Raw genomic sequence first — 16,225 nt, forward strand, 5'->3', positions numbered from 1 at the left:
CTGGATTCGAACCAGGGACTGTAGTGACGCCTCTAGCACTGCGATGCAGTGCCTTAGACCGCTGCACCACTCGGGAGTTACCTGTGGCGCTGATGTTTAGGTATGAGTAGTTTTTTGTGTGCTCTAGGGCAACGATGTCTAGATTGGAATTTGAATTTGTGGTCCTGGCGACTGGACCTTTTTTGGAACACCATTATTTTTGTCTTACTGAGATTTACTGTCAGGGCCCCAGGTCTGACAGAATCTGTGCAGAAGATCTTGGTGCTGCTGTAGGCCCTCCTAGGGTTGGTGACAGAAGCACCAGATCATCAGAAAACAGTAGATATTTGACTTCAGATTCTAGTAGGGTGAGGCCTGGTGCTGCAGACTGTTCTAGTAGGGTGAGGCCGGGTGCTGCAGACTGGTCTAGTAGGGTGAGGCCGGGTGCTGCAGACTGTTCTAGTAGGGTGAGGCCGGGTGCTGCAGACTGGTCTAGTAGGGTGAGGCCGGGTGCTGCAGACTGGTCTAGTAGGGTGAGGCCGGGTGCTGCAGACTGTTCTAGTAGGGTGAGGCCGGGTGCTGCAGACTGTTCTAGTAGGGTGAGGTGCTGCAGACTGTTCTAGTAGGGTGAGGCCGGGTGCTGCAGACTGGTCTAGTAGGGTGAGGCCTGGTGCTGCAGACTGTTCTAGTAGGGTGAGGTGCTGCAGACTGTTCTAGTAGGGTGAGGTGCTGCAGACTGTTCTAGTAGGGTGAGGCCTGGTGCTGCAGACTGTTCTAGTAGGGTGAGGCCGGGTGCTGCAGACTGTTCTAGTAGGGTGAGGCCGGGTGCTGCAGACTGTTCTAGTAGGGTGAGGCCGGGTGCTGCAGACTGGTCTAGTAGGGTGAGGTGCTGCAGACTGTTCTAGTAGGATGAGGCCGGGTGCTGCAGACTGGTCTAGTAGGGTGAGGCCGGGTGCTGCAGACTGGTCTAGTAGGGTGAGGCCGGGTGCTGCAGACTGGTCTAGTAGGGTGAGGCCGGGTGCTGCAGACTGTTCTAGTAGGGTGAGGCCGGGTGCTGCAGACTGTTCTAGTAGGGTGAGGCCGGGTGCTGCAGACTGTTCTAGTAGGGTGAGGCCGGGTGCTGCAGACTGGTCTAGTAGGGTGAGGCCGGGTGCTGCAGACTGTTCTAGTAGGGTGAGGCCGGGTGCTGCAGACTGTTCTAGTAGGGTGAGGTGCTGCAGACTGTTCTAGTAGGATGAGGCCGGGTGCTGCAGACTGGTCTAGTAGGGTGAGGCCGGGTGCTGCAGACTGGTCTAGTAGGGTGAGGCCGGGTGCTGCAGACTGGTCTAGTAGGGTGAGGCCGGGTGCTGCAGACTGTTCTAGTAGGGTGAGGCCGGGTGCTGCAGACTGTTCTAGTAGGGTGAGGCAGGGTGCTGCAGACTGCTCTAGTAGGGTGAGGCCGGGTGCTGCAGACTGCTCTAGTAGGGTGAGGCCGGGTGCTGCAGACTGCTCTAGTAGGGTGAGGCCGGGTGCTGCAGACTGTTCTAGTAGGGTGAGGCCGGGTGCTGCAGACTTCTCTCACCAAGTCGTTGATATATACAGTTGAAGTCAGAAGTTTACGTACGCTTATGTTGGAGTCATTAAAACTCGTTTTTCAACCACTCCACACATTTCTTGTTAACAAACTATAGTTTTGGCAAGTCGGTTAGGACATCTAATTTGTGAATGACACAAGTCATTTTTCTAACAATTGTTTACAGACAGATTATTTCACTTATAATTCACTGTATCACAATTCCAGTGGGTCAGAAGTTTACATACACTAAGTTGACTGCAACCAAATACTAATTGAGTGTATGTAAACTTCTGACCCACTGGGAATGTGATGAAAGAAATAAAAGACAAAATAAATAATTCTCTCTACTATTATTCTGACATTTCACATTCTTAATATAAAGTGGTGATCCTAACTGACCTAAGACAGGGAACTTTTACGAGGATTAAATGTCAGGAATTGTGAAAAACTGAGTTTAAATATATTTGTGAATATAAACTTCCGACTTCAACTCTATGTTGAATAGGGTGGGGCTTAAGCTGCATCCCTGTCTCACCCTACGGCCCTGTGGGAAGAAATGTGTTTTGTTGTTGCCAATTTTATCCGCACACTTGCTGTTTGTGTACATGGATTTTATATTGCCGTATGATTTTTCTGTCAACACCACTTTCCATCAATTTGTATAGCAGACCCTCATGCCAAATTGAGTCGAAAGCTTTTTTGAAGACTTTGCCATTGTTTTGGTTTGTTGCTTTGTCAATTGGGGTGTGCAGGGTGAATATGTGGTCTGTCGTACGGCAATGTGGTATAAATCCAATTTGACATTTGCTCAGTACATTGTTTTCACTGAGGAAACGTACGAGTCTGCTGTTAATGATAATGCAGAGGATTTTCCCAGGGTTGCTGTTGACGCATATTCCACGGTAGTTATTGGGGTCAAATTTGTCTCCACTTTTGTGGATTGGGGTGATCAGTCCTTGGTTCCAAGGAAGATGCCAGAGCTAAGAATTATGTTAGAGTATCTCTATATTTTATCATTTCATTTAGGATACCATCAACCCCACATGCCTTTTTGGGTTGGAGGGTTTGTATTTTGTCCTGTAGTTCATTCATTGTAATTGGAGAATCCAGTGGGTTCTGGTAGTCTTTAATAGTTGATTTTAAGATTTGTATTTGATCATGGGTTGCACATTTTGGGGAATATTCAGAAGTTAAAACTTCCGAATATATGGGATTTAAAGAAAATATATTGGAAATAACAGAAATATATACAAATTAATATTAATGCCATTTAAATGTAAATGTTTTTTGCAATGGATATATTTACCATATCATATGGAGACAGAAACATAAACCTTTTACCTAATCATAAGTAGACATAATTGCAAATGATTAAATCCTTCCAATAGAAATTTTAAAAAACAATTTAGTTACTAATTGAACTTTAATTAAATGAGTTGACTCTTCACATGGGATGATTTCACTGAACAACAAAAGAAAGGGAATATTGAATGATCCCCAATGATCAATCGCATCTCCCAAAAACATTTTCAACATCTATAAAATGATAGTCTAGAAACTAAAGCTTTGGTTGTCTTCCTCTCAGGCTTCCATGTCTTCTCTCTGGACCTCCTCAATGTCCATTTCTTGAACATCAGACTCTGAGGCCTCATCTTCACTGTCACTTTCCAGCCTTGTTGAGGATGGCTCGTTGTCAGGCTCAAAAAGCCTCAAATTTGCCTGGATGGTTCACCCATTTCTCAACGTGTGTTCCCAAACAAGGACCAGTTGCGCTCTGAGACGGCTGATGTTGGTGAGATTTGGAGGATGATGGAGGCAACAGGGGAAAGAGCCTCAGATCCACAAAGTCCCTTCCACCAGGTGGCTGATGAGATATGTTGGCACGACTGCCATATTACATCTCCATCCCAAAGCCCTTGCTTGGAAGTGTACTTCGCCAGTCTGCCAAGAACCTTGCCCTCATCCAGGCCAAGGTGGCAAGACACCATAGGCCTTGTTGATCTCTGCACCAGACAGGATGCTCTTGCCAGCATACTTGGGGTCCAACATGTACGCTGCAGTGTGTATGGGCTTCAGGCAGAAGTCTTCACGCTTATTGATGTATTTCAGAACTGCAGTTTCCTCTGCTTGGAGCAACAGTGAAGTGGGCAGGGCAGTATGGATTTCTTCTCTTACATCTGCAAGCAGAGTCTGAACATCAGACAGGATGACATTGTCTCCCTCAATCCGTGCAATGGCTACTGCTATAGGTTTCAGGAGTTTCAGGCTGCTTACCACTCTCTCCCAAAATACATCATCCAGGAGGATCCTCTTGATGGGGCTGTCCATATCGACAGACTGTGATATGGTCATTTCTTGGAGAGACTCCTTCCCCTCCAGGAGACTGTCAAACATGATGACAACACCACCCCAATGAGTGTTGCTGGGCAGCTTCAATGTGGTGCACTTATTCTTCTCACTTTGCTTGGTGAAGTAGATTGCTGCTATAACTTGATGACCTTTCACATACCTAACCATTTCCTTGGCTCTCTTGTAGAGTGTATCCATTGTTTTCAATGCCATGATGTCCTTGAGGAGCAGATTCAATGCATGGGCAGCACAGCCAATGGGTGTGATGTGAGGGTAGGACTCCTTCATGTTCGCAGCATTGTCTGTCACCAGTGCAAATACCTTCTGTGGTCCAAGGTCATTGATGACTGCCTTCAGCTCATCTGCAATGTAGAGGCCGGTGTGTCTGTTGTCCCTTGTGTTTGTTGAGGGGTGGAGATGATGTAGTTAATTATTCCTTGCCCAGGAACATTCAACCACCTATCAGAGATGATTGCAATAGTCTGCTTTCTCTATGAGTTGCTTGACCTTCACTTGAACTCTGTTGAACTCTGCAAGCAGGAAATGAGTAGATAAAGCATGTCTGGTTGGAGTGGTGTATGCTGGGAGAAGAACATTCAGAAATCTCTTCCAATACACATTGCCTGTGAGCATCAGAGGTGAACCAGTTGCATACACAGCTCGAGCAAGACATTCATCAGAATTTCTCTGACTACTTTCCTCCGTTGAGTCAAAGAAACTTCTGATTCCAGGAGGACCATGAGCTGTTGCTATCGATAAGGTGTCTGATTCATCATTATCACCTCGAATAGAAGTAGAGGGACTTTTGTCAGAGGTTGCTTGTTGTGAGCACTGAGGGAACTTTATGCACTTGGCCCGATGATTCTGCATCTTTGTTGCATTCTTCACCTATGATTTGGCACAGTATTTGCAAATGTACACAGCTTTTCCTTCTACATTAGCTGCAGTGAAATGTCTCCACACATCAGATGGTGCCAAATATACAATTCCATGTACAGATAAGTAAAAGTCATCTCACTGTCAACTGTGTTCATTTTCAGCAAACTTAACATGTGTAAATAATTGTATGAACAAAAGATTCAACAACTTAGACAAACTAAGCAAGTTCCACAGACATGTGGAGTAATGTGACAAACAAAGCAACAGTAACAGTCAGTATCTGCTGTGGCCACCAGCTGCATTAAGTACTGCAGTGCATCTCCTCATGTACTGCAGCAGATTTGCCAGTTCTTGCTGTGAGATGTTACCCCATTCTTCCACCAAGGCACCTGCAAGTTCCTGGAGATTTCTGGGGGGAATGGCCCTAGCCCTCACCCTCCGATGCAACAGGTCCCGGATGTGCTCAATGGGATTGAGTCCCGGGCTCTTCGCTAGCCATGGCAGAACACTGACATTCCTATCTTGCAGAAAATCGCACACAGAACGAGCAGTATGGCTGGTGGCATTGTCATGCTGGAGGGTCATGTCAGGATGAGCCTGCAGGAAGGGTACCACATGAGGGAGGAGGATGTCTTCCCTGTAAAGCACAGCGTTGAGATTGCCTGCAATGACAACAAGCTCAGTCCGATGATGCTGTGACACACCGCCCCAGACCATGACGGACCCTCCACCTCCAAATCGATCCCGCTCCAGAGTACAGGCCCTGGTGTAACGCTCATTCTTTCGACGATAAATGCGAATCCGACCATCACCCCTGGTGAGACAAAACCGCGACTCGTCAGTGAAGAGCACTTTTAGCCAGTCCTGTCTAGTCCAGCGATGGTGGGTTTGTGCCCATAAGCCTCAGCCCAGCCTCTCTCAGCCTATTGCGGACAGTCTGAGCACTGATGGAGGGATTGTGCGTTCCTGGTGTAACTCGGGCAGTTGTTGTTGCCATCCTGTACCTGTCCCGCAGGTGTGATGTTCGGATGTACCGATCCTGTGCAGGTGTTGTTACACGTGGTCTGCCACTGCGAGAACGATCAGCTGTCCATCCTGTCTCCCCGTAGCGCTGTCTTAGGATTCTCACAGTACGGACATTGCCATATATTGCCCTGGCTCACTTCGGCAGTCCTCATGCCTCCTTGCAGCATGCCTAAGACACGTTCACGCAGATGAGCAGGGACCCTGGGCATCTTTCTTTTGGTGTTTTTCAGAGTCATTAGAAAGGCCTCTTTAGTGTCCTAAGTTTTCATAACTGTGACCTTAATTGCCTACCGTAAACTGTTAGTGTCTTAACGACCATTCCACAGGTGTAGGTTCATTAATTGTTTATGGTTCATTGAACAAGCATGGGAAACAGTGTTTAACCTGTCTAGGATCAGCGTGGCGCTAGCGGCACACCCCCCCCCCCCCCACTGAAAAACCAGTGCCGCGAAATTCAAAAAAAATATTTTTTTAAAATATTTAACTTTCACACATTAAAGTCCAATACAGCTAATGAAAGACACAGATCTTGTGAATCCAGTCAACATTTCCGATTTTTAAAATGTTTTACAGGGAAGACACAATATGTAAAGATGTACATCTATTACCTAAAAACACATTAGCATAATCCACCATCTTTTATTTGTCCACCAACACCAGTAGCCATCACCAATTCGGCTAAACTAAGATATTTATAGCCCCTAACCAACAAAAAAACTCATTAGATGACAGTCTGATAACATATTTATGGTATGGGATAGGTTTTGTTAGAAAAAAGTGCATATTTCAGGTAGATGGCATAGTTTACAATTGCACCCACCATCACAAATGGACTAGAATAATTACAATGAGCAACGTGTTTACCTAACTACTAATCATCAAACATTTCGTAAAAATACACAGCATACACGAATCGAAAGACACAGATCCTGTGAATACAGACAATATTTCAGATTTTCTAAGTGTCTTACAGCGAAAACACAATAAATCGTTATATTAGCTTAGCACATAGCAATTAGCAGCCCAGCATTGATTCTAGCCAAAGTGAGCGATAAAAGTCAACATCGCCAAAAGATATTAATTTTTTCACTAACCTTCTCAGAATTCTTCCGATGACACTCCTGTAACATCACATTACAACATGCATATACAGTTTGATCGAAAATGTTTATATTTAGCCACCAAAATCATGGTTAGACAATGTGAAATGTAGACAAGCTGGTAAAGAAAAAGTCCTTGCGCCACTTAGACAGTGATCTACTCTTATACATAAATACTCATAAACGTGACTAAAAAATATAGGGTGGACAGGGATTGATAGACAATTTAATTCTTAATACAATTGCGTTATTACATTTTTTAATTTATCCTTACTTTTCAATACAGTTTGCGCCAAGCGAAGCTACGTCAAAAAACATGGCGTCCTAAGCCACTAAAATGTTTCGACAGAAACACGATTTATCATAATAAAAATGTCCTACCTTGAGCTGTTCTTCCATCAGTATCTTGGGCAAAGGATCCTTTCTTGGGAGAAATCGTCTTTTGGTGGAAAGCTGTCCTCTTGCCATGTGGAAATGTCAACTGCGTTCGGGATGAACTGAAAAGCGTGCCCAACTTTTCACATCGTTGCAAAAATAAATGTCCCAAAATCGCACTAAACGGATATAAATTGCTATAAAACGCTTTAAATTAACTACCTTATGATGTTTTTAACTCCTATAACGAGTGAAAAGATGACCGGAGAAATATAACAGGCTAAACTAACGCTTGGAACAGGTGCGCGCCGGTGTCCTCTAGGCTCATGACGCAGCTCCCAAAGAATGACTAGCTTCAGGGTTTTTTCATTTGTAGGGCCTGTGAACGCGCAATCGACCCCGTTGGAATCGTCATCACGTAAAGGCATCCAGGGGAAGACGTAAGAAGTGTCCGTATAGTCATAGCAACGACAGTGCCCTTTTAACTGACTTCAGAAGAGTGGCCAACATTTCTCAAATCTGACTCCATGTCAGGGAAATTGCTGTAGAATGGGCTCTGTTCCACTTAGAGACAAAATTTCAACTCCTATAGAAACTATAGACTGTTTTCTATCCAATAATAATAATATGCATATTGTACGATCAAGGATTTTGTGGGAAGCCGTTTAAAAAATTAGCCAAATTAGCATAAATAGTCTAAACAGCGCCCCCATCCCCAACAGGTTAAACCCTTTACAATGAAGATCTGTGAAGTTATTTGGATTTTTACGAATTATCTTTGAAAGACGGGGCCTGAAAAAGGGACGTTTCTTTTTTTGCTGAGTTTATTTAAGCTAGATTGAACAACTCCTTTAAGACCTTTTTTTTATGAAACATGTATGGAAACAGGTGAATTAACACTCCTCAGTTATTAGGCTCAACCATACTAAAACACACATGGTAATAAAAACTAACAGGCATAAATTGTTAACACGTTAGAAATTATTTAAACACACTTGGCTGTAGGGTACTATTTACTAGTTAACAAAAAATCATGTCATATAAAATATATTCACCCCACCCAGTATTGTAATCAAAACTTACCAGAAAGCATGTAGTCCTTGGCTCAGACAGTGTAGTAGTGTGGGCTCAATAGCATCTCATTAGTGTGCAAGATCTTGAGAATCAGCTGTACATGTGATGGAAGAGTGCACTGGCACATGTGATGGAAGAATGCACTGTGCATGCAGAGGGTTGCAATTCCATTGAATTGGGGATTAGTTGAACCAATATATGCCACAAGACCTAGAGTTGCCTTATGTGTATCCCACAAAAAAGGTTCACTGTTATAAGCTAACTTTTTTGATGAATTTAAGCAAAATTCCCCAAATTCCAGGGCTTAACTTCCCATGGAAAATGTCCAGAAAAATGTCCTGGGAAGTTTCCAACCCTTTGTAACCCTAATTGGAGAATCCAGTTGGTTCTAGGTCTTTTAATAGTTCATTATTCGATTTGTATTTGATCATGTATATGTTTTTTCTCTTTGTTCTTTATTGTAGGGCCAAAAGGTTTATCCACACATCTCCGTTTTGGATAGATAACTCTTTGTTGTTGTTTGTTTAGTGTTTTCCAATTTTCAGAAGTGGTTATATTCTATGGATTCTTCAATTACATTGAGCTGATTTCTGACGTGCTGTTCCTTCTTTTTCCGTAGTGTATTTCTGTATTGTTTAAGTGATTCACCATAGTGAAGACGTAGACTCAGGTTTTCTGAGTCTATATTTTTGGTTGGACACGTTTCTCAATTTCTTTTAAGTTTTTGTATTCTCTCAATTCAATTCAATTCAAGGGGCTTTATTGGCATGGGAAACATGTGTTAACATTGCCAAAGCACATGAGGTAGACTCTGCTGGTTCTCTGTCACTGTTTAACCCTGTTCCTAAACTCATTCACTCACACACTCAATCACTCACTCTCTCTCTCTCACTCTCTCACTCAGAACTATAGAATAGTAGTTATTCTCTGTATCTAAAGCCACTCTGCTGATTGATCATTGGACTGCAGTCCTCATTACACATACCCCTGTTTCATCCATCCATTCCTCCTCTCCTCCATCCTGCTGTATCCTCTCCTCCTCCCTCCATCACCATTTGCATAATATACTGCAATTAAATTGGCGTGTCATTAGTCACGTAGCCTATATTCTATACTGAACAAAAATATAAACGCAACCATGTAAAGTGTTTCATGAGCTAAAATTAAAGATCTCTGAAATGTTCCATACGCACACAAAGCTTATTTAAATTTTGTGCACAAATGCGTTTACATCGCTGTTTAGTGAGCCTTTTCTCCTTTGCCAAGATAATCCATCCACCTGACAGGTGCGGCATATCAAGAAGCTGATTAAACATCATGATTATTACACAGGTGCACCTTGTGCTGGGGACAATTAAAGGTCACTCTAAAATGTGCCGTTTTGTCACACAACACAATGCCACAGATGTCTCAAGTTTTTGATGGAGCGTTCAGTTGGCATGGTGACTGCAGGAATGTCCACCAGAGCTGTTGGCGAATCCGACCACGGAAACAATGATTTTTTTTTTATAAAGACTTCATAGGCGGCGAATAAGTTTCCAGTTTGGGGAAGTTTACAATTTATCCTACCATTCCTACTGTAACAGTACTCTTCTTGCGTTTGTGTACAATCAATCATCGACACGAACTCCAACGTGTAGCACCAGTCATGGAGATTTATTCTGATAGGAACAGCACAAAATTGCACGTCATGCAATGCACGGCTCACCATCCAACTCTGCACTCACGCACTGTACAAAATATACGAACCCCCCCCCCCCCCCCCCCCCCCCCCCCCCCAGACCCAGTAAGTTGCTAGCTAGTATTAGCGGGAATTCTTTACAACCAAAATGCACAACAAATATTCACCAAAAAACACTGCATCTTATGTGTGATGTTCGAATAACATTTACAAACAAATGTATATAAATTGTACATTAAAATCATCACTTGGGAGTATAAAAATCACTTTTGACGGTACAGTTGCTTTGCAACCAACAACTTCCCGCTGGTTTGGTGCTTGTTCACTGGGACGATTCTAACTGAAACATCCCCCCTCGTAAGCAAGCTACGCAAACCAGCCAATAAGATGCCATGTTGAGGAGGTGAAGGGAAGACAAAACTAAAAACCCATTGGCTTAACAATAAAGTGGCAAGGGGATTCACCAATATAACCCTGTTACACTGCCAATCTACGTACAAATTATGATATTCGTATGCACAGTTTCATTTCAATAATAACATTTCTCAAAATCATTGTGACGTGGTTAATCCTAAAAATCGACAAGTTAAAAGTTCCCCTAATGCTGCTCTGCCATATGGACACATTCATACACCGTGATCCATTGACGTAATGCATAGGACTCAGAGAAGAGCCTGTAGGCCTTTCTAGGGAGTTTTTCCTAGCCACCGTGCTTCTACACCTGCATTCTAGCTGTTTGGGGTTTTAGGCTGGGTTTCTGTACAGCACTTCGAGATATCAGCTGATGTAAGAAGGGCTATATAAATACATTTGATTTGATTTTGATTTAGGCCCAATGCAGCAGGTCTAATAACTTATTAACTCGGGCCTAAAGCCGACAAAATAAAAACAGTAGAAAATATGATCAATTCAGTTTCTTTTCAACCACATTCGTCTCTCTCTACTCGGCCTGTCCGACTCCCTTTCTATCGGTCTGGAGCTCATTGATTGGTCTATTTCCGTATGTTCACTACTGATGATGTAATGGGGAATTGATTCAAAAAAAATAAACAATCAAAGGGTTAACAATTCACACAATGAAACAAAGGAATTTGGATCATTCTGGAGAGAGACATGTCTATATCTTCACCACACACTTTTTGCTTTTCACTGACAGCCACAACTCACCATCAGATAGGGTCTATTGCCACAACTCACCATCAGATAGGGTCTATTGCCACAACTCAACCATCAGATAGGGCCTATTGCCACAACTCACCATCAGATAGGGTCTATTGCCACAACTCACCATCAGATAGGGTCTATTGCCACAACTCAACCATCAGATAGGCCTATTGCCACAACTCAATCATCAGATAGGGTCTATTGCCACAACTCAACCATCAGATAGGGCCTACAGCCACAACTCAACCATCAGATAGGCCTATTGCCACAACTCAATCATCAGATAGGCCTATTGCCACAACTCAATCATCAGATAGGCCTATTGCCACAACTCAATCATCAGATAGGGTCTATTGCCACAACTCAATCATCAGATAGGGTCTATTGCCACAACTCAATCATCAGATAGGGTCTACAGCCACAACTCAACCATCAGGTAGGGTCTATTGCCACAACTCAACCATCAGATAGGGCCTACAGCCACAACTCAACCATCAGATAGGTCTATTGCCACAACTCAACCATCAGATAGGGCCTATTGCCACAACTCAACCATCAGATAGGCCTATTGTCTGGCCGTCTGGTCAACGTAATCTGGTAGTCTGGCCAACGTAGACTGGCCAACGTAGTCTGGTAATCTGGTAGTCTGGCCAACGTAGTCTGGCCGTCTGGCCAATGTAGTCTGGCCAACGTAGTCTGGTAGTCTGGCCAACGTGGTCTGGTAGTCTGGCCAACGTAGTCTGGTAGTCTGGCCAACGTAGTCTGGTAGTCTGGCCAACGTAGTCTGGTAGTCTAGCCAATGTAGTCTAGTAGTCTGGCCAACGTAGTCTGGCCAACGTAGTCTGGTAGTCTAGCCAATGTAGTCTGGTAGTCTGGCCGATGTAGTCTGGTAGTCTGGCCAATGTAGTCTGGTAGTCTGGCCAATGTAGTCTGCCCGTCTGGCCGATGTAGTCTGGTAGTCTGGTAATCTGGCCGACGTAGTCTGGTAGTCTGGCCAATGTAGTCTGGTAGTCTGGCCAATGTAGTCTGGTAGTCTAGCCAATGTAGCCTGGCCGATGTAGTCTGGTAGTCTGGCCAACGTAGTCTGGTAGTCTGGCCAATGTAGTCTGCCCGTCTGGCCAATGTAGTCTGGTAGTCCGGCCAACGTAGTCTGGCCAACGTAGTCTGGTAGTCTGGTAGTCTGGCCAATGTAGCCTGGCCAACGTAGTCTGGCCAACGTAGTCTGGTAGTCTGGCCAATGTAGTCTGGTAGTCTGGCCAATGTAGTCTGGTAGTCTGGCCAACGTAGTCTGGTAGTCTGGCCAACGTAGCCTGGTAGTCTGGCCAACGTAGTCTGGCCAACGTAGTCTGGTAGTCTGGTAGTCTGGCCAACGTAGTCTGGTAGTCTGGCCAACGTAGTCTGGTAGTCTGGCCAACGTAGTCTGGCCAACGTAGTCTGGTAGTCTGGTAGTCTGGCCAACGTAGTCTGGCCAACGTAGTCTGGTAGTCTGGCCAACGTAGTCTGGTAGTCTGGTAGTCTGGCCAACGTAGTCTGGCCAACGTAGTCTGGTAGTCTGGCCAATGTAGTCTGGCCAATGTAGTCTGGCCAACGTAGTCTGGCTGTCTGGCCAATGTAGTCTGGCCGTCTGGCCAATGTAGTCTGGCCGTCTGGCCAATGTAGTCTGCCGTCTGGCCAACGTAGTCTTGCAGTCTGGCCAACGTAGTCTGGTAGTCTGTTGAGAGGATGGGGTGAAGGGGGGTGTGGAGGTGTTCAGTCCCAGACAGTGGGCTATTCCCCTTCCCTGCATGCAAGTGTGTGTGTGTGTGTGTGTGTGTGTGTGTGTGTGTGTGTGTGTGTGTGTGTGTGTGTGTGTGTGAGAGAGAGAGAGTGAATTGATTGTTAATGACTGCTATTTGTCAGGCCTTTAGCCTCTGGTGATCCGCAGGAACGGTTCCACACACACTGTGGAATCTGGGATGAGGGATCAGCAATGTATTACAGAACTCCTAACAGCACAGTATGATTTTATTCTCCTCCTCTCTCTGTCCCCCCTCCCCCCATTCCTCTCTCTGTCCCTCTCTCTCCCCCCTCTCTCCCTCCCCCCATTCCTCTCTCTGTCCCTCTCTCTCTCCCCCGTCCCTCTCTCCCCCCCCCATTCCTCTCTGTCCCCCCCTCCCCCCATTCCTCTCTCTGTCACTCTCCCCCCTCCCCCCATTCCTCTCTCTGTCCCCCCCCTCTCCTCTCTCCATCCCCATTCCTCTCTCTGTCCCTCTCTCTGTCCCCCCCATTCCTCTCTCTGTCCCCCCCCATTCCTCTCTCTGTCCACCCCCCCCATTCCTCTCTCTGTCCACCCCCCCCATTCCTCTCTCTGTCCACCCCCCCCATTCCTCTCTCTGTCCACCCCCCCCATTCCTCTCTCTGTCCCCCCCTCTCCCCCATTCCTCTCTCTGTCCCTCTCTCTGTCCCCCCCCCCATTCCTCTCTCTGTCCCCCCCCCCATTCCTCTCTCTGTCCCTCCCCCCTATTCCTCTCTCTGTCCCCCCCTCTCCCCCATTCCTCTCTCTGTCCCCCCCCCCATTCCTCTCTCTGTCCCGTCCCCCCCCCCCATTCCTCTCTGTCCCCCCCCATTCCTCTCTCTGCCCCCCCCCCCATTGCTTTCTCTGTCCCCCCCTCTCCCCCCATTCCTCTCTCTGTCCCCCCCCCCCCCCCCCCCCCATTCCTCTCTCCGTCCCCACTCCTCTCTCTGTCCCCCCCCCCCCCATTCCTCTCTCTGTCCCTCTCTCTCTCCCCCATTCCTCTCTCTGTCCCTCTCTCTGTCCCGTCTCCCCCCCCCCCATTCCTCTCTCTCAGGTCTACATTCCCTGCAGGACGGCGCTGGTTCTGGCCAATGAGGAGCTAGATTACTGTTACTAAGGAAGTGGGTTGAGTGATGTGCCTCCGTAATAACCATCTCCTTCCTGTAAACGATGATGTCACCAGAGGAGAGAGGATGAGGATGCCTGTCGATCAGAAAGACCTACCGTACCCACCGTTTAACCCTGATCTGCATCACACACACACACACAGACACAGACGCACACGCACACGCTAAAACATTGTGTAGCATGTTCAGCCCTAGCCCCAACTGCTCTAGAACGAAATAGTTTGCAGTGGCACCGGACTGACTTTTCGCCAGTTACTGCAGTTTAATAGACCTTGTCTTACACACATACAGAAAGGGGACATAGTCAAGGCCATTTGAGTCATATTTCTGATATTAGTTTTACACATTCACAAGGTGACTTCGGTCTTATAAGTAAAGGGACACGGAGTCCTGATTTGTTACAGACTTTTTCCGTGTGTTAGTTAGTAATAGATTTCCTTTTTTATTGTGTAGTAGAAACACTATGGGATCTGTCTCAATGGTACCCTACTCCCTTCCAATAGGGCTTCTGGTCAAATGTAGTGCGCTATGTAGGGACACAGGAAGTTATTTGTGCCCTTTATTTTATTGTCTGTTAGTTTACTGTGTGTTGGAGGGAGGACACAGAAACGTAGCTTACGAAACAGATGACAGTGTTTAGGGTAATAATCTGTCAAAGTTTATTACTGCAGACGGGGAATTTAAATGAAATATAACTTGTACTGTGATAGAAGATGGATGAATAAAATGAATAAGGAAACTTCATTCTGTATCTTTCTGATTCTTTACTGGTGATAATATCAAAACAGGTGTTGTACACTATTCATACAGGTGAAGGGTACCTGTGAATAGACTATTCATTTAAACTGACATCAGAACAGGTGAAGGGTACCTGTGAATAGACTATTCATTTAACCTGACATCAGAACAGGTGAAGGGTACCTGTGAATAGACTATTCATTTAAACTGACATCAGAACAGGTGAAGGGTACCTGTGAATAGACTATTTAAACTGACATCAGAACAGGTGAAGGGTACCTGTGAATAGACTATTTAAACTGACATCAGAACAGGTGAAGGGTACCTGTGAATAGACTATTTAAACTGGTATCAGAACAGGTGAAAGGTACCTGTGAATAGACTATTTAAACTGACATCAGAACAGGTGAAGGGTACCTGTGAATAGACTATTCATTTAAACTGGTATCAGAACAGGTGAAGGGTACCTGTGAATAGACTATTTAAACTGACATCAGAACAGGTGAAGGGTACCTGTGAATAGACTATTTAAACTGACATCAGAACAGGTGAAGGGTACCTGTGAATAGACTATTTAAACTGGTATCAGAACAGGTGAAGGGTACCTGTGAATAGACTATTTAAACTGGTATCAGAACAGGTGAAGGGTACCTGTGAATAGACTATTTAACTGACATCAGAACAGGTGAAGGGTACCTGTGAATAGACTATTCATTTAAACTGACATCAGAACAGGTGAAGGGTACCTGTGAATAGACTATTTAAACTGACATCAGAACAGGTGAAGGGTACCCGTGAATAGACTATTCATTTAAACTGACATCAGAACAGGTGAAGGGTACCCGTGAATAGACTATTCATTTAAACTGACATCAGAACAGGTGAAGGGTACCTGTGAATAGACTATTTAAACTGACATCAGAACAGGTGAAGGGTACCTGTGAATAGACTATTCATTTAAACTGGTATCAGAACAGGTGAAGGGTACCTGTGAATAGACTATTTAAACTGACATCAGAACAGGTGAAGGGTACCTGTGAATAGACTATTTAAACTGACATCAGAACAGGTGAAGGGTACCTGTGAATAGACTATTTAAACTGACATCAGAACAGGTGAAGGGTACCTGTGAATAGACTATTTAAACTGGTATCAGAACAGGTGAAGGGTACCTGTGAATAGACTATTTAAACTGACATCAGAACAGGTGAAGGGTACCTGTGAATAGACTATTTAAACTGACATCAGAACAGGTGAAGGGTACCTGTGAATAGACTATTTAAACTGGTATCAGAACAGGTGAAGGGTACCTGTGAATAGACTATTTAACCTGATATCAGAACAGGTGAAGGGTACCTGTGAATAGACTATTCATTTAAACTGGCATCAGAACAGGTGAAGGGT

At 44.9% G+C, this 16,225-nt stretch overlaps 1 protein-coding gene across 2 annotated transcripts in view; it reads left to right on the forward strand.

The window, feature by feature from the left end:
* The window catches only part of gbe1a (glucan (1,4-alpha-), branching enzyme 1a), a 249,035-nt gene extending 234,208 nt beyond the window's left edge, over nt 1-14,827 (forward strand). For both annotated transcript variants that reach the window (XM_055936819.1, XM_055936820.1), the window contains exon 16: nt 14,011-14,827. In XM_055936819.1, the coding sequence (XP_055792794.1) occupies nt 14,011-14,073 (63 nt within the window). In that variant the 3' untranslated portion in view covers nt 14,074-14,827. The remainder of the gene's footprint in view (nt 1-14,010) is intronic.
* Nucleotides 14,828-16,225: the final 1,398 nt, after the last annotated feature.

The sequence above is a fragment of the Salvelinus fontinalis genome, chromosome 10 (assembly GCF_029448725.1).
Source record: "Salvelinus fontinalis isolate EN_2023a chromosome 10, ASM2944872v1, whole genome shotgun sequence".
In the NCBI taxonomy this organism is placed as follows: Eukaryota; Metazoa; Chordata; class Actinopteri; order Salmoniformes; family Salmonidae; genus Salvelinus; species Salvelinus fontinalis.